A 21,800-nucleotide genomic window follows, 5' to 3' on the forward strand; every position below is an offset into this window, starting at 1 on the left:
GTTTATGACAGATGTGCCTTGTCAGCAAAGCAAAAAACAACGGGTGAGAAAAGTGCAGTCCACGTCATTATTACTTCTTGAGGCCCAACTGTGTTCAGGACCAAGACTATAGTTATTTTTATACTTTTTAAATATGAAGTAGAATACGCAACATGAACTTGTATGGAAAGTATGCTAAAGAACAGAGAAGGAGGTATGCTGGTCACAAAAGAAATCATAACTGATTAAAACCTCTCTCAGAAGTAACTCTGTTCCCCATGTGGGGAAAAAAAAATAATCACCACCAACAAAACACAGGAAAAAAGGAAAAGAGATCATTCCACTTTCCATGCTTCAGATATGACTTCATTCTTAAAAATGGTTGTACGGAATGTAAAAAAAATTACCAATTGAAAAATGTCCTCAATCAACTACTTCAACTCTGATATATGCAAAACACAGGAAACCAAGTTTGATAACATTTCATATTAATTTGTTAACACAAAAACTGTAGTGATACACACTTGCTACAACCGTCAAAGTCTAGTAGTATTAAAGTATCTCTTGCTATTATATACATCTGTTAATTATCAAAAAAAAAAAAACACTAAACCAGGATCAGGGAGGAAAAAAGCTTCTAATAAATATGAATTCAAGGAATTCCATCACATGACAAGTCAGATCACTAGCTTTTCTCTTTTCAGAATACAAAAGCTCAAGTAAAAAAACCTAAAACATTTGGTCCAGTTCCACAGCCATATGTTCGCATCATTTTGATATTATATGTTGATTATTCCAGTAAATGGGGTTGGTTTTTTTCATCCTTGCAGTCCAGAAATAAGAGAGCTGGGATGAGAAACTGGAATGCTAAAGGCACTGTCATAGTGTTCATTTAAATATAAATATTCCTGTTTACCTTATGATAGACTGTCCATAACAGCATCTAAAAGCTCTTCGGAAAAGTAAAATATTTATTATTTTAAGATTCAGACTCAGTAAGCTCTAATCTGCAACATTACTACCATTGTAGCAAGGTAATTTGTTTTTATTAAAATTCAGCCGTCAGTATTAAAAATGCTTTGAAGTACATTTCAAAAACATAACAAAAACTCTGAACCTTATAACACCTTCCAATAAGGACAAACAACTGATACATTTAAACAACCACGAAGGTAACATGAGACACCGGCAGAAACACTCATATATGTTAAAAAAACCCAAACTTTTTTTATAAAAAGTCAATCACTGCACTACAGAAGTTATGACACTAGCCTGAAACCCAAACACGGGTTAGCAATGGCAAGTAAATAGATTTGTTCTGACTTAGACTGTTACTGGCATGCGAGGTTTTCAATAAGAATTTTATGAATGTAAAAGCATAACCCAAGTTGCAATGGAAGCTGAAAAAGCTGACAGTCACCTTGGTTCTGTTTTTACAAGCTAACATCCCTATGCTTATGGAACAAGCCTGTATCTCAATGAACTCTACTGCTGGGTTCTAGTGTAGTGAAATTCTTATATAGTATCAATAGAATATTTCAGTACCTAGCAGTTGGAAGTTAAAAAGCATGTCATATTAAAATGCCTGTCACAATACCTGTTTTTTTAAACACTACCTGTACTCTTCAGTCTGAAATTTTACATCTAGTTTGAGCTAATTATTTCCTCCTCTCAGTCATGAAACAAAGTTAGAGCAATGAAATTTTGTAAAAGATGCCTTTAACATTCTCACTGAAAAGCATTTTGCTGCAGTGCTTCGGTTGCAAACACTGCAGAGCAACTGTAAATAAAAAGCTCATTTCTGTTGGAATGCGAGAAGACAGGGGAGATACTCCCTTATATAGAGTATCTCATAAACCCACGTTTGAGATCAAACAGAGTTTGAAAGAAATCAACAAAGAGAATGTAATTGTTTATTGCTCAGTCTCGAGAGGATCCTGTCACAAAAGGATCAGTCATCAAGAGCAACTCTCTTCTGACCACTGCACCAGCCAAAGGGGGAGGGAAAGAGGGAGAGGGGAAGGAAACGGGGAGAGATTCTGTCACAGGAGACAATCAAGGTTGTTTGCAGGGAAATGAAAGGTTTTATCTTCGATAAATACACGAGGGTTTCACAAAGGAGGTGGCAGCAACCGAGGAGGGAGACCGACCGCCTTTCCCTCCCAGGCGGCGAGGCTGGAATCAGCTGCCGCCTGCGCTCGCCTGACAAGCGGCCCAAGGGCCGGAGCCGCCTGCCCCGGGACCGCTTACCCCTTCCCCACACCCGGGCGGCGAAAAATCGGCTGTTTGGAAGGAAAAAACCAAAATAAACAAACAAACATACCCCCCACACACACTCGCGCACACCCACTCACACAGAAAAACCCACCCCCGCCTCACAGCGGGCCTCGGCGGCCGGCACCGGCCGATACCCGGACGGCGAAACCTGCGCTCCCCGCTGCCCCCCGCGGAAACCGCCGCGGGCGCGGGAGGGCGCCGGGAGGCGGGGAAGGAGCCCCGTCAGGCGGACGTGAGGGCAAAGCCTGAGGGGACGCGGCCCTCGACCTGTCACGGCCGGTGCAACGCCGAGAGCGGCTGGGCGGGCGGAGGGGGGCGGCAGCCCCTCGCTGAGGGGAGGAGCGGGAGTAGGTCGTGTGTGTCTCCCAGAAGCCAGGGACGGCGGTGACCGGCGGCCCCACCCCCGGCGGGGAGCCCGACGGCGTCTCCCCAGCACCGTCGCCCTCTGCCCCGGCCGGCCGGGGCACAGGCGGGAGGTGACGGCGGCGCCGCGCACTCCATCCGCCGGCCCCGCAGGAAAAGGCAAGCCGTCCCACCGCCCGGCAGAGCGGCGCCAGGCCGGGAAAGCGACAACGCCAAATCAACCCCTTCCCACTCACCGGCATCATCTCCGCAGCCGTCCCCCAGCCAGCCTCGCCGAAGCAGCCGCCGTGCCGTGACGGGCCTCTCCTGCCGCTGCCGCCGCCGCCTCTCACCGCGGAGGACGCCGCGCTCGCCCTGGCGGCTGTGACAGGTGCCTCCCGCGCGCCTCGCTCCCCGCAGCGGGCGGAAGGAAGAGGCGAAGGCGGCGACGGCGGCCAGGCTCCCAACCCCCCTCCTCCTCCTCAGCGCGGCGACGGCGGCCTCCCTGCCTTCCCTCGGCGCTTCCTGCTCCGCTCCGCCCGCGCCGCGCCGCCCCGACAGGGGTTAACCGCCGCCGCGCCCTCATTGGCCGAGGCGGGAAGGGCCGGGGGCGGGGTGGCGGGAGGCGCGCGGCGCGCGCGCGCGGCTCGGGAGCGCGCTTCGGCGCTACACGTGACCGCGCGGAGCCGGACTCGCGTCCCCCTCTTGCTGTCGCCCCACGGGTGGTTGCCGTCGCCCTCCCGCTGCGTTTCGCGTGGGCTCAGTCCCGCCCGTTCTTTCCGCGGGTCTCCTCCTCCCCCAGGCTGGGCCCTCGGCGGGCGCTGCCTCCTGCGGGCGGGTTGCCGCGAGGGAGCGGCACCGGGCGCTTTCCACCCCCGGAATGCGGGGAATGCGGTGGCGAAGGGGTGAGGCGCGACCCGCCGGGGTTGCGGGGAGCCGGGGGGTAACGCGTGGGCTAACGCGTGGGCTGTCGGTCTCCCGCGGGCAGAGGGGAGCGCCGCGGTGTCAACCCCCGGCGGTGCGCGAGGGAGGGGGCTTCCCGGCAGCTCGTCCGGGACTACCGAAACGCGCCTCGGTGTGCCGCTGCTCCTGGTGGCTAGGGGAACGTCACCTCTAGCGTCACCCTCGTTTTACCATCCCTTCGCCCGCGCGTTACTCCTTTTCTAGCAAGAGAGGTGTTTCTGTCCAGGACCCTGACGTCAGGCTCCTAGATTTGGTCTCGTGTTTGAAAGTAAAGTTTAATTTCTTGGTTTTCTGGTGTCTCGTTCTGTAGAGCTACAACGGCAAGATGAAAGTTAACAGCTTGGAAGAAGCCAAGCTCGACTCTTAAGTCAAAACATCACCATATGTTAGCGCTGCGACACATGCAATGTCGACAAATCTCATATTGCTGTGAGTCTTAAATCCCAGCCTACAAAATACGTGGACCCACCCGGTGCTTCAACTGTTGCTGTAAATGGCTGGTTTACAGTCTTTTAACTTTTTTTGTAGAACACCGTGACACATCTCAGCTAGGAGGGAACAAAATGGTAACTTGGGAAGTTTTTGAGAGGAGCTTAGATACCGTTTGTGTAAATCTGAGGGTAACTGATAATAGCGTATTAATCTCGAATATCAGCTTGTATGTTAAATGTAACCTGTTAATGTCAGACTCTATACCAGATAATTGCGTAAATTGTCTTAATATATACATGCGTAAGACTTCACTGCATATCCTTGTCAGTGTTATGTGCAGCTCTGGTGTCAGCTTTGTGATAGGTCAAAGCTTCTTATAATAAATCAGTCCTATGGGAAAACCTATTAGCATCACAAGATAATACTTTGTCAGTTTAAAATTATTTTGCAAGTACTATTCGGAGTGCTACTTGCTCACAATAATACTATTGTCATACTCATTTTCTTGTAAAACGTGATTCTATCTGCATGCACAGTTTTGGAAATGGGTAAGACCATGATTCTTCTGACCCAATAGAGAACTTTAAGATCTGCTCAGAATAATAGTATTAATCCTGCAACTAGGCTGACCTGAAATGAAACCAGCTATAATGTGCTCATAGTTATGTACATTAAGGAAAAAAAAAAAAGGGGGGAGTTTATCATCTTCAAATTCATATCAAACTTTAGTGAACAAAATAATAGCAGTGAATAGAAATGTACTGGTCTTCTTACTCTTTGTGGTGAAATTCTAATTTTAACAACAGGGGAATCGTGCACCTTTTGTCACACTTGTTCTTTAAAAATTATGGTCTTTCTCATTAACCAGGTTGGCTTTTTTGCCAGCGATTCTTAAATGATGGTATATAATTTCTTTGCTGGTATAATTTATAGCTGACTTCTCCCCATTTTCAGTGATTAATTATAGAATCTAAAATACTGTGTTACCCCGCTATTACTTTTCCATTGCAGCAGGAGGAATGCTGACAAAACGAGAAGTGGGAGAATCTGGTGTAGACAATTGCTCCTGGGAAGGCAGGCGCTCCTCCGTGCAGTGCCTGTGTTGGAATAATGGCCTCTAGTATAAAAGTTTGCCGACCTTGCGTTGCTTTTGGCAGATGCAGGTTCAGCCAATGCAGCAACCAGACAGACCGGATACCTTGGACCAAGAGGGAATGTCTTCAAAAGGTAGAGTACGTACTCTATATGCAAGTCTGTTCCTATTCCTGTTTCTGCTTTCCTTGAAAAAACCCACTTGCCTCATCCCTTCCCACCTCCATTTTCCCACAGAAATTAGGAAAGAAGGAGGGAAAAAAAAAATTACAAATCTTTACAAAGCATAGACTTAGAACTCTACCTGCAGTGTGATAAATTAACATTTCTCCCACGGAAGAATCTTTTTGGGAACCACTGTTTTATCAGACAAGGAACTGAGCAGCCATTATAAACATCTACCGATTCCAACTTAGAATATATACAAATGTTTTGTTCACTGTGAGCAGGAAGATGGTCACGTGTAATAATGTAGTTTGTTTTCCCCCCACCCCGTTGCCCATGCATTGCCATGCCAAATGACCGGTCTGACTTTCTAGAAATTATGTTGCTTGGCCAGAGGGGCCAGTGATATCTACAAGTTAGTTGTCTGTCAGATAAGTGAGGTTGTGTGAAAGCAGTCATGATTTGGGGAATGCCTAAGAAGATAAGGTAAGAGAATTTGGTTATGGAAGCAGATAAAGCCAGAGATACAGAACCCAAATTATTTGCTTCCAAATACGTTCCCTTTGTGAGAGGTGCTCTACAGGAAAAGGTTTGTGCTTATTTGTTGGTGTAAGTATTAAAACATGATATGCAAATACCTTTTATGCTTCTTTTGGTTCTTAAAAAAACCAGAGCAATACTATTTAACTTTACAAATTGAAGCCACTATAGCTGAACAGACATTTATTCAACTTACAACATAAAAAATGAAGAATTACTGTTTATTAGTTATGGTAGGGTTAGTTTTTGAGATTTGTGCTGAGCTTGTGCTTAGCTAGAAATTGAAATGTATAAACTATCATTTTTGTGTTTTCCTAAAACACTTGAAATTTACAGATACACAGAGGAAAAATTATCAAAGTGTGTTTTGTATTTAACCCACCTTTATTGAAAAAAGGGATATTAACTGCAGCTAATTATTTGATCATGCACAATGTTATTCTTAGGACAAGCAGAGACTCCCAAAGATACAGGTGGGAGACTAATGAGATTTTCAGGAGCACTACTGATGAAGTTCCAATTCCTACTTAGGTTTTTTAAGTATCTTCTAGCGAGATTTTTCAAAAGTAGATGCTTTCTAAAACTATTAGGTCTGAATCTCTCCTACTTCTTTTTTATGCATAGACAAAAGGAGGAAAATGAGCTTTCCTACCTTATTGTATCCAAGTATTTGTTGAGAAGCTTTTCTGGAGCATAGGAAAATGTTTTCAGGCTTTGGAGGTGTCACAGGAAAGTGTGTGTTTATTTTTAATTAATTAAACACTTTTTCTTTTCATGTGGTATTATTTTTAAATAACTATTTATAGCCAGAAACAGTCTTAGAGGTCAAACATTTAGGGTGGGATGCATCTTATCCAACTTTAGTAGCCTGGAAGTTAGGCGTGCAGTCTCAGTCAGTCATCTAGGCTCCTTCTCTGGATAAATTGGGATGGGGAGGGAAGGGAGAGGGGCAGTTCTGCAGGCAATTCATTCCATGCTGAGATACTTATCCCACTATCTAAATCTCTTGGCCTTTGAAGGTGCCTATCTCTCTATTGATTAAAGATGGAGCCTGGATGACTAGCTCAGATTAGAGAGCACGTTTGGATGGCTACAGTTAGGATGGGTTTCCTCACAACTGGCAGAATAAAATCTCTAAAGAGTGAGTTATGGGTTAGGAGTGTTGGGGTTTTTTGTGTATGTGTATTACAACAAAATTAATGTACCCTTTCTAAATGAATAAGGGGATTACTTTATTACAGAATATAACTCTCCTTTCAAAAATTACACTAAGCATTTGCTGTAATGCAGGTGGAACTGGCCATGAGCAGGTAAGCAATTTTAGAAGTTGAAACACAGAAGTACTTCTAACTTGCCAGGCAGTTAACATACAGGTGCAGTGCTAGGTAACAGATGATACAAACAAAAAACCTAAGTATTTCAAGGGAAGTTTCCCAGCAGGCAGCTTAAAATCTTTTGTGAAATACTGTGTAAAGTAAGTGTGTATATTTAAAAAAAAGGTATTTTAATTTGTTACTGTGACCTTAAGTAACCTCTTACTCCAGAATCAAGCTGACTTCCTAAGGCTGCAACAATAAGGAATTCATAGTGAACCGTAGTCATATGCTGTCATGTTTGAATTCATATGCAGCCAATGCATTGTAAACCCCACCAAACCTGTTCAGAGATAAACTATAAATAATAATCTAAAGGAAACACTTTGATGTCTGTTTTGTATACAGTATTTAAGACACGTGAATAGGAGAAAAATACTTTTTCATCACTACCTTGTAATATTCTAAAGTAATGTATGCTGGACTAGATGACTAATGTTCTAAAGTTTCCATAGTACAATCCACTCAGTGCATCATTCTGAAAAGGAGCATAATAATTAAAGCAGGAGTGAAGCCATGGGATCTGTCTACAGCATAGCTGTGCGCACTTCCTGGGGATTTGAGTGTCTGATATGTCATGTGTTTCAGCCCTGCATTTGGTGGATTAGCAATGTAATTTCTTTAAACAATAACATAAATTGTATGCTTAATCCAATACGCATGATGCAAAAGAGTGTACTTAATGGAGAATGCTGTGGCCTCACTGCAAGTGTGTTGCTGTACATTCTTACAAAATTCTTACACTAATAGGTATTGTTAATTTTTTATGTTGAAGCTATAGCTCTACAAGACAGATTACACACCATCATTTTCACAGGCAGAAAATCTTATTCTGCTTCCCTGTAATTTATAATGATGAAAACATGAACTATATTCGAAGGGGTGGAGAACACACCACCTTAAATGTCCCGGGAGAGGTTCTCTCTACTTGTACCTTTAGCCTTATAACCATTTGGGCTCTCAAGATGTTTCTCTACAAAAATCTTTTTTCTTAAATTTTCAATATGCCCATGATGAGTGGAAGTATCTGTGACTAGCTAGATGATGGGTTATTGGTTGAAACATTAATGACTGGAAAGAGTAACAAGTTAATCCTTCACTCTTTACTTTTTTTATATGCCACTTCGTTTTGGGTATACGACTTGGCTAAAGTTTGAGGGGGAAAAGGATGGGTCATGTTTTGAGTCCAGCCATTTCATTTGTTACTGTAAGTCTAAAATTGTTCTCAGGTATCTCAACCATGATTCAGTGAGTCAAGTACTCAAGTGTTTTTAACAATTTCTGTATGAAATGATTTCAAGTATTTCCTCTCTATTAAATTCTAACGCAGAATTCTGTGATACAGGATTAGTTTTTACCCCATGCTGCAAAAATACTGGGCAGCTAACCTTCAACTTTTCTATTAACCATCACTTCCTTGTTTAAGATGAGCAACTATTTTATTTACTGTAATTTAAAACAATCTGCTTTCTTTTCTTACGTTTACTGCTGGACCAGATGCAGGTTTGTTTTCACATTAAATCTGTATTATTCCCATATTCAAACTCAGTAATTCCCAATTTGAAATGTGCATCTTCTAGAATATGTCTTTTTCTTGGTTAGCTTACTTGAGGTAAGTAGGTCAGAGGGTATGATGTACTGGAGCTCATGGTTCCTGCTGTTGTACCTGGTAATGGGTGAACTTGAAGGATTGCAGCTTGGAAGGGGAGATTAGGAAAGTCCTTTGCTTGATTCTCAAGTCTGGGATATACTGGAAGGTGTTTTTCAGAGACAAGGCGATGTGCAAAGAAGACTTGGAGAGAAAAACATGTCTCTGAGCAGAATAATACATATAGAAGGGGAAAGAAACTATAAACTAAATTAAATGTGTATTTTTTAAAAAACACCACAGTAGTCTGTTTATAATTAGTATTTAAACAACTACATTATTAAGACTACGCTACTGGAAATAACATTCTTTAGCTTTTTTGGTGTGGGTACTCACCACAGATTTTACAGATCAGAATACACAAGGTAAGTTTCCTCCAAAAATATGATATAGAATATTGAATCCATTTAAATAAAACACCATTACAATGTTGAAACAGGATATGTTTATGATTTAAGATACACCACTATAGAAAACATTTTTTTAGAGATATATATATATATTTTTTAAAAACCCCAAAACTACAACACCTTAAGTGATCACTTTTTGGACTTTTTGATTACCAAAACATGTCACAGCATGGCTGTCTTCTATATAGGTGTATAAAATTTATTATGATACTGAGTTTTTCTGTCACAGACACTTTTTTAATAGTGCATTTTTATAGGAGAGAAGCTGCACTCATAATCTGACCAGCAAATGTAATTTAAGATATTTTGCAGTGATGCTGTTTTCACGTTATAAACAAAAATACTGGTATTATCCCTTTCTGATGCTTAAGTTTCATCTTCTTTAACTGTTTGTACAAATACTGCTATTCCGGGTAGAACAATTATGTTCTAGTCCTGGGAACATTAATGAGACAAATTGATTTTGCCTCTTAAGTGCCATGATTTCTAGTCTTCCAGATACATATTTCTGAATATTTTTTATTTTTACTGTTGTGATCCTACGACAAGGTTTACTGCAATTCTTAGCTGCATAAACAGAAGAATGTCAACAGTAAAGGGAGATGAACTGGATAGGGCATTGATGGATAGGCCTAGAGATAGTGACAGTAGAAAAATGTATCACTGGTATGTGTTTAGAATCTATTTTAGGTTGATTTAGTCAAAGAAGATGTCATAATATGCATCTGAACCTCAGAAGATTTGAAAAGACTGGAATGTGTTCGTCATGGAGTACACACAATAATAGCCTACTTGCTTGGGTATGATTAGATGCTACTTTAAAGGTTTGTCTCTTATGTCTCAAACTCAAAACCAGTATTTCTATTCTATAAAAGGACAAGCTACAGCACAAGGTAAAATAACTTGAATCTTTTATCTTTTTTTCCAATTGCTATGTGAAATTTCTACACAATTTTTGTTTTCTTGCCTTCTGTTTTTGTCCTTCAAGACAGACCTGAGTGCATGTTTAAATTAATAGGCTTAATTTAAAAAGGGGTGTGATAGTTAGCATTAATAAGAATACGTAAGTTAAAAGCAAAGTAAAAATATTTTTGGCACGACTCCTTTTCTAGTTGCATTACTCCAAAAGAATTAACTAAATCAAAGTATGCTGAAAAGTATTTATGTCTTAGTGTTTACTGAAACAAGAGTCAGATCCTTTGTTAAAATTGGTATGACTCCAATTCTTAGCTTACTGAAAGAAATGCATAATTTAAATTTTTGCTAAGTATTTTAAAGAAGTGTCTTGAGGTCCTAACTGGGAGCCAAAAGTATTTTCTTTTCAGGCTGAATGTGATATGATATGTGGAATACAACAAGGAGTATAAGGAGTGTGAGGTAGAGAATTTAAGCAAGGCTATTTTTTAATACAAGTACATTAAACTAAAAGGTATACCTGAAGCATCAAGGCTAAAGAGTCAGTAACAGTGCTGCAAAAAAGTACAGCTTGAGACTGCTATATATATCCTCAACATAAATAATGGAGTTAATGATAAAAGTGGAAATGCTTTTGGTTAGACCCAAAAAAAAAGGGTATCCTTCCCTCTATTCCTGGTCCTGTATCAAATGCCCGTTCACATTCTAATCCATTTTAATAATCCCCTCCTTTCTTCTCCCATAATATTCTGGTTGTATTCAGTTTAGTTGTTGCCATTTTGCTTGTTTATATAGCATTCCTTGTGAAATATCTCACAACAGTTTCTATTTCATACCTAAAGAATTCCCCCTTAATTGCAGCAATTCTTAGTATTATCAAAAGCATGCTAAACACAACAGGTTAAAACAAGAAATAAAGACTACAACTGATACTGCAGGAAAAATCTGTGTAGGCAGAAGTAGTCATCACAGATGGGATTCATTCAGTATACCGCTGTTACTTCTACCACCCACAGAATCCCTATTATCATTTTCTAGCAAACACACTTCATTAGCTCTGAAGAAATCTCTATTGTTTGTTCCAGCAGATAGCTGAAGTTACTGTGATGATATGGATAGAAAATAGTTAAAGATCATGTAAATAAAAAAAAAAGTTACTTTAGGTTTTTGAAGGTCATAATAATTAAAAAGTGTATTTTCATTTGATGACAACCACTAATATAATCTGACTAGCAGAACCACTTTCAAATTTATCCTTTATTACTAAAAGTATTTTTCCTGCAATTATTGAGCATTAGGATATTGTGGTACAGTTGTTGTCCCTGTTCCCCCCTTTGTTCATTTGTCCCAATTAATTAAGTGATACTATAAACTTGATAAAGCGATACGCTGTCATAGAGGAAGGAAGCAAGGTTCTGCCCTTTTGCTGAAGCACAAGCTGACACTCCTGATTTTGTATACAGGGCGGAGTTCTGCATTCTTTTTATTCCTGTGACAGTGATGACAATTCTTATGGGAGAGACAGTCCTTTGATCATGTGCGTAGCTGGCTATGAGGAGGAAACTTGCATTAAATTACTGTAAGGGACACAATGAATTAGGAAAGCTAGGTGAGTGAATGGGAAGCTAGAAGTTCTGATTCTTCTGCCCCTTTTCTGCAAAAAAAAACACAAACAAAAAACAACACAACACTGTTGTGCTGTAAAGCAGCTTTGCTGTAAACGGGGTCAGGAGATGGATCCAAATTAAAACAGAAAAACCCTAAGTGCTTGTTTTGATATTTTAGAGGGGAAAAAAACCTCCAAAATTACGAAAGATTGCCTGACCCAATTCACAAATAGTTGTATCAGCACAACTATGAGGAGCACAGCACTGTGGTATAAGGGTGGAAACTCCACAAGTTGGTGTAGCTGCCAGAGTACTCATACTGTTAAAACCACAACCAAAGAAATCATAGTACCCTTAGCAGAATTTAATTAAAACTTCAAAATAATCCATTCTTGTGGTGGTCAGTTCATTTTGAGGTAGGGGAAAGTAATTGTGTCCAAGTACAATTCCAAGTTTGCCTGCAGCAGTGCAGCAGACTACAGGAATTTCTTGTTTACGAGTTCTTCATAAATTACCAAATCAGAGTCACATGGCTTTATATTCTTAAAGTAAAGAGATTATTAGCTGCTAAACATTAGTTGCTAAAGGTCATGGAATTATAGTATGAAGAGATTGCTGTTCAAGCACTGTCTTGTCACTTCTTGTTTCTCCGTTTACAGAATTGTTAACCAACATATTTAATGCCTCAGGGAATCTCCATCTTACTATTCTTTCCTTCCTAGTAGCTTTACAGATTTCCGTGAATGAAACAATAGCAATTTCACACATTGATTACCTCAGTTAATTTAATTTCAGCCATCTGGGGGTGATGTCACATATAATCACCTGTGTCTAACAAGCACCTGATAGTTTTCCTTCCTTAGGGACTAAAAGTACAATACATGTATACATACCAGCTCTGTATCAGGCTGTATTTGCACTACAAAAAGTGGTTTGCTATCATGATTCAGATAAACAGGAGACTGGTTCAGCTGTTTTACTTTAGATCATTTCCTGCAACTTTACTCATCCTCACAATTAACATGAATACACATTTGGTTTTTTTTTCCAAGTTAGCCATTAAAGAGGTTATGTAGGTTGGGCCCTGTGACTAATGTTTCCTTAGCTCTGACTGTATTTTGCTGCTCCCCTAGAGTATTCCATAATACTTCATTAGCATGCAGGGGATACTCTGAGATTCCTAATTGTAGGAAAACGCTTGAAAATATTCTAGAAATCTCAGAGCTCCACAATGAGAAATCCTGGCCGTAAGTACAGAAGTACTTGTACTGTAAAAAGACCACATCTTACATTAGCATTGTCATTAATACAGCTCCCTGCTGCTGAGCTTTCATGTTCTCTATTGGTTTAAAAAAAAATAAAAATTACCAGTGACAGAGCAGAACTTGGCCAAGATGGTGCTGCAGTTCCTAGATGAGGCTTTTCAACCCCTATAGGAGTTTGTTGTTCCACTAACATTGCAAAGGTAATAAACAGTCAGTTTTTGTCATTGCTGATGCCTTATCACAGGCAACAAATGAAAAATGCAGTTGCTGAACTATTTTACTACACAAAGTTTAAATGTAATCCTCTTGTTTTAGAAACGTCAGCAATATAAGGAGGCAGCAGCTAAACAGGAACAGCATGATCCGTCAATGAGCAGTAAGCATTTTCCCCACCAGTGTTTAATTGTGAATCACGGTGATTATTACCTCCACGTATTAAAGTCCTGATCTTAAATAGTCATTTGCATAGAAAATAAGTTTGTTTCAGAGATGAGGCTTGTCTATACAGACACTTAACTGGAACAAGAAAACCTTTTTAAGTTAACCTTAGAAATCACCCTAGCTACATTAGAAAAAAAGTCACATGTTCTAAAATAATTCACTTCAAGGGTATTCCTTTGCAATGCTTCTTTACCTAGGGCTACACCCCAAATGCCAGTGCTCCAACCAAAACTGATTACTCCTTCCACACCTCACTGTAAGTAAGAAACAGCGCTTATAATGCCTTAGCTAACTTTCCCCTATTGTCTTCTATACTACCTGGTATGCTTCAGCATAGGGGAGCAGAAAGTTTATAGCTAGTACTACAGGTGCTACACATTATTGTTGATTTCTGCTTTTGAGTCAAGACACTGACTGAAAGTTAATTTCTTCCTCCTGTATCCCACTCAAGTTAAAAAAAAAAAAATCAACTTAAACACAAACACCAGTTTTACTTCCCTTATCTTTTGCAGAGATTTGTATGTTAAGAATCACAATCAGGAAGAAATATTCTGCAACCTTCATAGAAATTTCTGACAGAGATGCACCAAGAACCAGTTGCAGATAGATTACTGCAGTAGAAATTGTAGTTTTCAGAACCCAGACATAGCCGACCATATGTCCTTTCTTTCCCCACTAGTAAATCAAGCAAGTCAGATATCATGAAGCGTTAAGAGTTGAAGTAGGTTAAGTTTACCTCAAAGTCCAGTTAACTGTGCTCCAAGTGCAGGTTAGCAGAAGCTCCTCTTTCTTTTCAATTAACATCTAGATCAGACAGCATGTTGATGTAGCTCAGTCCCAGTGTACTAGGTTCTAGCTTAGGTGAGGCAAATCCTGTAGTGATTAATGTTTTTTTCCTTAGCTTGTCTTCCTCAGCTCTGTAATTGAAATTGCTAAAGCAGGTCATTTGAAGTATGTGTAGTATCTTAGGAACTCTAACTTAGTGATCATAAATTTGCATTACAAATGCACATATAGCTCCTTACCTAGCATAAATTTTCAATCTGAAGCACTTATTAACTATACCACAACTCTGACCCACCCTGTAATCACCACTGGCCTAATATCTGTTCATTTGAAGCTCCATTTTCTTCTAGTTTTTATTCTCTGTTCCCCGCTTCTGGATGCACTTGGTTTTACGTAAAGAAACAAATAGTGACTTCTTTCTACTTCTCATTCATTCTTCTGCGGTGAGGAAACACTGAAAAACCCATATAGAAATGACGAAAGAATCAGCTAAAAACATATCAAGGGAAGATGCAACAACAAGGAAAACTGTGGATAGTGGAAAAAACGTCAAGAATGTATGAAAGATAGATGTCACCTATTCTTTTCAAATTGAGTAATGCTATACCTCCCTTTAAAAAAGCTTTCAGAGGAATACGACTCCTAAATTTACTCTACTCATAGTAAGTAAGTATAGCTATTAAGCTTAAGCAGAAGTATAAATTTTGAAGAAATTAAAGGCAACCAGTGTTTGGAATGTTCACCATCAGCAGGTGAAGTTACCAAGCTTGTGACTATTCAAATACAAAATACTTAAGTTATGGCCAGATTCTGCAGTCAGAGAGATTGAAAAGCAAAACTTCAATCAAGCTGAAAGATTTAAGATGTTTCAGTGAAATAGTTAAAAACGTGTACGTAAGCATTAAGTCATTAAAATGACTTAAGCCTCTTAATCTTCTCAAAAGCAGATTAGTCTAAATTTAAACAAAACATGACATGAAGTCCAGTTTTGTTTTATACTCTATGTATCCTTGGTACAGAATTCAGTATGTACAGTTCTAAAAACTGATTTCCATACGATAGAATAGGTTCCTAGAGTCTCACAAATGTACTACTAGCTATGCAGTTACCTCAACAGTGCAAAAAACACTAACGACCCACCCTAGTAATACATATATTACTTCTACATTTTCAGGAAAAAGGAAAACTCTTTGAAGTCAGGTTAAGTGTTTATGCTCATATGAACTGCTGCCACACTGTGTGATTTCATTATTCCCTTTAGATTCTGAGATTTTTATAAGCTCCAATGGCAGATGAGGGCCCATGTAATACCAATTTTCTCATAGAATGTGGGCATGTTTTTACTTACTCCTTTGTAAGATGTGTGACTAAAGGAAGAGCCTTTCAGAGTTAACTCCTTAGTTCTACTGAATATGAAGAGCAAAAAAAGTTGCCAATAAAGTACTTTTTAAAAACCTCTGTAAACATTTTGCATAGTGCTTTAGTAACAATACAGATTTTATTTTTAAACCTTGCAGAACTAAGAACACTTTTAAAAAAATCTAAGGTTTTAAAAAAGTTTTGTACCCTTAATTATTGCACCACAAGTTGACAAAAAGCTGTGAGTATGCCTCACACTTGGCATACTATTAGATGGCATTTTAAAAGTAAATGGAGTATTTCAAGAGTTGCAGCCAGAAAAGATAGCATTAAAAAACGGGGGGGGAGGGAAGAGGCTTAATGCTGTTCTAAGAAATGTCGGTTAATTCTATTATGAAGTTTAGTTATAGAAATTTGGTCATTTTCAAAGTATTATTGAAAAAGTTTAACATGGAACTTGGAAGAACTGTAGAAAACAAAAAATACTTATTCTAAAAATTAGGTTGACAATACACTCCAGCATACTTTGTCCAACATGTTTAATTCCTCGTTGCTCAATGGATTTATTCTTTCTCTAATTACATCAGATGGATCAGGTACAGTTTTAGAATTAACTTCCCTATGGTTGTAACTTGCTTCATTTATAGTAAAGATGATGAAACACCAAATTCATACTCCCAGAAGAGGTCTTTAATGATGGCCAGCACCAGAGGACTCTGAAACAAAGACACGATTTAGACTGTTCAAACAGTAGAGCGAATCAATTCAGGAACATAGTTCAGAACCTAGAACAGACAACTGCGTATACATCTGAGCACAAGAACTGGCAGATTCAATTCCCCTGTCAAATGAAACAAAACCCTCAAACTACATACATAAACTTGGCCAATACTAAAAACCCTCTTTCACAAGTTTTAAAGCATTTATTATAGGCAAACATTCATCGTTCCTCAGTTTTCATATGGTTCTTTCTAAATTACAGTTTATTTATGCTATTATCCTTAAGTCTACTGGGCAGTATTTTCACTAATTGCACATTTAAAAATTTTAATAGTCCTTGCATATACAAATTCAACTGGGAGCAAATGGGCTATCTATTATGGTGCAGAAAGTAACTGAGATACAGCAGCTCATGAAAAATTAAATTCCAATGTGATTTTAGAAGAAACTGTCCATAAATATCTAAACACTACAGAAGATGTAAAAATACAAATTCAAAATATAAGTTTAAACGTCTTAGTTTCCTGACAGCTAAAATAGCAGCTACTCTTGAGATCCTGCTGATTTAAGTAAGTCCATTAAACGGTTGTTACTATTATTTAAAAGAATTCCTCTCCTCCCCTCCCCCCCCGCCCAGTCAAGGCATACAACTTCCATTCCACTACTAAAACCTATGCAAAGGACACTTCAAGACATCTGTGCAGATTGACAGATGTTTCTAGGTTATAAAACCATCAATACAACCAAAAGTAGAAATGTTGAAGTAGTCTTTAAACATTTTCTGAATCCGTAACTTAAACCCCAAACTTACATAAAATACATAGAGCTAATTTTTACTGCACTTATTTAAAAAATGCAACAGGGTATTAGATATTTAATACTTACTATCTGCCACTGCTTTTTTGCCTGGAAAAATAACGAAAAAACAAGATGAACAATGACAGTTTAAAAAAAATATTTCCTATTTATTTTTTGCAGATACACTTCAATTAGATTATACCACTTATGATTTGTTAATTTAGCTTGAACAACATTTAAGAAATGTACATCATGTACTTTCCATGGTACATGTCAGTAAAAGTTATATTAATTTTTTAAAAGTTGTTTGTTTTTCATTAACTAGGACTCCATGCATTTAGAAATTGTAGCCATCAAGACTCCTACTGTAATTCAGAAGAAACGTATACAGAATGGTACTATTTTACATACTATATGGATGTATATACACACAACATACTGGTGTAAACCGAAGTGGTAAGAATACGGTTTGCTTTAAAATCTCCCTTTGTAAATATAAAAGCTTATTTTACATTTCAATTGCACTTGTTCTCCTAAAATACTGATTCACAGTGATCAGACAAAAATAGATGGAAAAAATTCTTCATCAGGAAGACAATCATAAGAGGTGGTGCAATCTCAACCCTTGGAAATATTAATTTGAATTATGACTAAGGCCATGAGCAACCTGATCTAACTTTGATTTAACTACTTGAAGCAGTGGTTTTGACCAGGTAAGCTCAAGAGGTCCCTTACAATCTAAGTTGTTCTACAACATACTCTTTCATAAATTTATGCATTATTTGCAAAACCGTTCCCCAAACTGCGGAAAGGGTTACTGCTATTAAAAGCTATTTTCACTTTAAAATAATGCTTAGCATACAGTTGCCCCATACCAAGGTTTTGGCCCTCAAAACCTTACACCACCACATCTATTTTCTAAATCATAAATGAAAATAAAAGTAGCATGACATGAACACAAACTTGAAACAGTCTGTCAATTTTGAATTCTAAAGCAAAAGTGAAACTATTTTTTTTTTCTCTCTGTCTGTTCAACTTCTTATATTTACTTAAGCTTGTAAGCGTAGTGTAACAGTTTTGGATGTGCTATAAGTTATTTGGACAAAGCTAGAGAAATCTTGAGGTAAGATCACTCAGATGTTTCCACAGTGAGGGATTCCCTTCCCTCTCAAGTCTGTCCACAGTTTATAACATTTCATTGTTCATGAGAGCTAGTAAAGGGTTTGACTTGGATTTTTTTCAGCATAGCCTAAATTGAAGTGCAGGACCTTTAAGACACCGTATCTGTTGCACCCTTCTGATTTGAGGGACCTGGCCATTCAAATTTATTATTTTTACATTAGATGTTCTGTTTCTTCCTCTGAGAAAGTGATCCAGTATCACCAAGTAACACACATTTTGGTGTTCAGTGATGCACCTCACATTCTGAGGTGCATCAGCCCAAAATAAACTTACTTTGGCTTTCACAAGTCCACATAAGAAAACCTTTTATAAACAGTATTTTTTTGCAGATCTTGAGTAAAACCCAAAAACATAATGATTCTAAAAAAACTTCTAATCAAAGCAAGTTCTAGTTCAGAACAGTCTTACATTCCCCTTCAGCACAAATCTACAGGAAAAGACTCTGTAACTCTACGCTACAAGTTAGATGTGGATTTTTAAAACCAATTCCTATGTTACCTAATCTTCATAATGTAGGCACAGTTACACTCGTATTTGAGTATTTTTATTAGTGTAACCTTCTACGCTGTGCATGTTAAAACGTCTGAATTTTTATGGCAAAGACCTGGCCTTAAGCAAGGGTGTTAATTTGTTATTTGCTGGATATTTTAAATAACTGATTTCTAACTGTTAAAGATATTCTTATCTATAACCTTATCTATAAAGTAACAGCTAATGAAGACTATAATGCATAACTTACCACCATAAGAAATTTTGTAATAGGCGTAAGCTGTTAATGCTACACCAACCCATATTTCTTGATACACGGTAGTGAAGTAGAATTTCATGGCTCTCAATGACTTTGGAATCATGGTCTGCACCATCTGAAAATGATAAGAAGTTTTGCAATGGTGAGTTTTGCAACTGTATTCTTACCTGCTATATTTTTAATATATATACACATATACACACTCCTGATATGTATCGACAGCAGGTTACAGGTTAAAAAAAAGTCCCCAAACATGCAAAAGTACTTATTCCAAAGCAAAATAATGCAAATTCAGAGTTAAGGTCACAATTTATGGACTAAGACAATTAAAAATAAATTACAGATGATGAAAGGGTTCAAAGATGACTCAATAGAACATTTACAGAGTAGCAATAGCTAGGCTCTCCCAATCAGTGACACTTTTTCTTTTTTTTCACGTTTCCAGATTCTCTCAGGAGGAAAGCCTCATTCCAGACAAGTTAGAGAAGCTCCTTCTGCGTACTACCAAGTTAAGTTTCCCTCCCTCCTCCGCAGCATAGATGTCTCTCCCAACGTGGTAATTTCTACTCAAAATAGCAAAATAAATCATAGAATCACAGAATGTGTTGGGTTGGAAGGGACCTTTAAAGGTCATCTAGTCCAAGCCCCTTGCAGTAAGCAGGGACATCTTCTACTAGATCAGGTTGCTCAGAGCCCCATCAAGCCTGGCCTTGAATGTCTCCGGGGATGGGGCCTCCACCACCTCTCTGGGCAACCTCTTCCAGTGTCTCACCACCCTCATTGTGAAGAGCTTCTTCCTAATGTCTTAATCTAAACCTACCCTGCTCTAGTTTAAAACCATTGCCCCTCATCCGATTGCTACATGCCCTTGCAAACAGCCCCTCCCCAGCTTTCTTATAGGCCCCCTTCAGGTACCGGAAGGCCACTGTAAGGTCTCCCCGGAGCCTTCTCTTCTCCAGGCTGAACAACCCCAACTCTCTCAGCCTGTCAATAATGATATGAATCATTATCAAAATAAATGATGTTAAGCTACTGAATTAATGATTTATCATGAACATTTTACTTTCAAAATATGTCCCAAAAGCAAAAAGTCTAACAATGTTTTTTTTTCCTTTCTATGCAGCTTTGTTAGACAAACAGAAAACTGCAAGATGTTTAAAGATTACCCTAACTCCCATACAACATGTTAATACACATTTGCACCCCATTGCACTGACATATTAACACATTCTACTATGTAACATACAGCACTTCTCCCCAATAAAGTCACTATTTACACTTACTACAACCCAATATAGCCAGTTACATACATATACGGACAGTATATGGTAAACCAGAGTCCCAGGAAAGAAAAGTGGATTTAAACTTCCATGAGGTAATGCTTACTTATTTGCCATTACTAGATGTAAAGCATCCTTTGGCAAGCCTCAAAGAGCAAGGGTAGCCAATGTCAAAACAACTGGAAAAATCTAGGTGCTTCTTAAAGAATGAAAGCATCTTCATGGTGATTATTATATAATTATAGACAAACCCACATCTATCTTTACATATTTATGGAACAACATTTCAGTCAAGTTTATTATTGTGGACAGATTTCCGTAAAGAGTGTTGTGCTTTCAGCAACTCTCTTAAGCACACTGCACCTCCCCTAAAGTTCCTTGTATTTGTACTTTCAGACAAATAGTGCCACAATAGCAATAATTCTGCTATAGCAAAATATAAAGGCATACTAACAAACAAGGACACTGAATAGAAAGGAAAGGATTTTCCCACCACTACAAAACACAAGGACTAAGCAATGCTATTTCCAATTAACACCCTGCTAAAAGCCGGCAGAGACCTTCCCCCAAGGCCTCGGTGGACGCGACGTTGTTCGGGCCTTTTAACTGAAATCTATCTGGAACGACACTGGATTTGCTTTCTCATTGACCTCCTCGCCATGACCCCACCGCAGCCCGGGGAACCTACCGCCCGCCCGGGCCTGACCCACACAGCTCCTGCCGCACGGCGGGCGACGTGGGTAACGGCACAGCTCGAGTGCCGCAGGCCGCGCCTTCCCACACCCTTTTCGCGGGCTGAACCACAACTGCCTCCCCGAGACACCCCTGAGCGACGCCCGCCAACAACGGGCAAGGCTCGTTGGGGCTGAAACCCACCGTTAAGAGCGGGGAGCACCCGGGCTGCGCGCGAAGGTCACCGAGCGGGGACGGGCTCCGCTACCGCCGCGGGGGACGCTGGGAAAGGACGCGCCAACACGCCAAGGCGTCAGACCAAAGCGACGCCGCGCAGCGCCCCCTATAGCTGCGGAGGACCAGAGCGCCCCCCCGCACGCCGCTGGCGGCCAGCGAGCCCCAGCTCCGCGCCGCCGCTCCTCATGTCCCGTCACCTCCCGGCGCCCCTTCGGCCGCTGCAGGGCCCTGCCTGCTCCTCAGCTCGTGTCGCTGAAGAAGCCCACACCCAGCCCCAGGGCCCCTCTCACCACAGTGTTTTGCCCCATCTGCACCTCACTCCTGAGAAGGGAGCGCAGCAAGTGTCCTGTGCAAGGAACAATGCCGGGAAGCGCCTGTCGCCAGTCTTTACGTATCGCGCTGCTTAGAAAACAGCTTGTCCCGCAGGGCCGGGAGGCACCCGCAGGGTCAGAATCAGGAGGGCTGAGGCATCTACATGCCTGTGAGCCGCCTGCTCCCGGCGGCTGGGATTTCAGAGCCGCTCTCGGCCATTGTTCTGTGGGCGTGAGGGGCGGGAACCGATTGCCCCG

The 21,800-nt window shown here is 40.0% G+C and overlaps 2 protein-coding genes across 4 annotated transcripts in view; both read right to left on the bottom strand.

Moving 5' to 3' along the window:
• PPP1R13B (protein phosphatase 1 regulatory subunit 13B) overlaps positions 1–15,962 on the bottom strand; it is an 84,092-nt gene extending 68,130 nt beyond the window's left edge. The window contains exon 1 of one of the 2 annotated variants that reach the window (XM_063333274.1): positions 14,186–15,962. Coding sequence is in view for 1 of the 2 variants with exons in the window: in XM_063333273.1 (XP_063189343.1) it covers positions 2,856–2,864 (9 nt within the window). In the remaining variant the exon portion in view is untranslated. Of the gene's footprint in view, positions 1–2,855; positions 3,114–14,185 lie in introns of those variants that run through there. The other variant, XM_063333273.1, reaches the window with a different exon arrangement.
• Positions 15,963–16,116: 154 nt separating this feature from the next.
• ATP5MJ (ATP synthase membrane subunit j) lies at positions 16,117–21,665 on the bottom strand. 2 transcript variants are annotated; one of them, XM_063333282.1, is made up of 4 exons: positions 21,546–21,665; positions 19,034–19,157; positions 17,200–17,220; positions 16,117–16,310 (listed from the first exon to the last, which is right to left on the bottom strand). In XM_063333282.1, exons 2-4 carry the CDS (start codon positions 19,155–19,157, stop codon positions 16,285–16,287), a joined length of 171 nt encoding a protein of 56 aa, XP_063189352.1. In that variant the 5' UTR covers positions 21,546–21,665; the 3' UTR covers positions 16,117–16,284. The 2 variants fall into 2 exon arrangements, with proteins under 2 accessions (XP_063189352.1, XP_063189351.1); XM_063333281.1 differs by lacking the exon at positions 21,546–21,665 and adding an exon at positions 21,199–21,356.
• Positions 21,666–21,800: the final 135 nt, after the last annotated feature.

This window comes from Chroicocephalus ridibundus, chromosome 4 (genome assembly GCF_963924245.1).
Source record: "Chroicocephalus ridibundus chromosome 4, bChrRid1.1, whole genome shotgun sequence".
Classification (NCBI taxonomy): domain Eukaryota; kingdom Metazoa; phylum Chordata; class Aves; order Charadriiformes; family Laridae; genus Chroicocephalus; species Chroicocephalus ridibundus.

Bases quoted from the DNA above. Each gene is read 5' to 3' on its own strand.
- ATP5MJ (XM_063333282.1), bottom strand. From the start codon at position 19,157: ATGGTGCAGACCATGATTCCAAAGTCATTGAGAGCCATGAAATTCTAC. The intron at 17,221-19,033 runs GTAAGTTATGCA...TTATTTTTCCAG, and splicing joins TTACAAAATTTCTTATGGTG to GCAAAAAAGCAGTGGCAGAT. The intron at 16,311-17,199 runs GTAAGTATTAAA...TCTTTGTTTCAG, and splicing joins CAAAAAAGCAGTGGCAGATA to AGTCCTCTGGTGCTGGCCAT.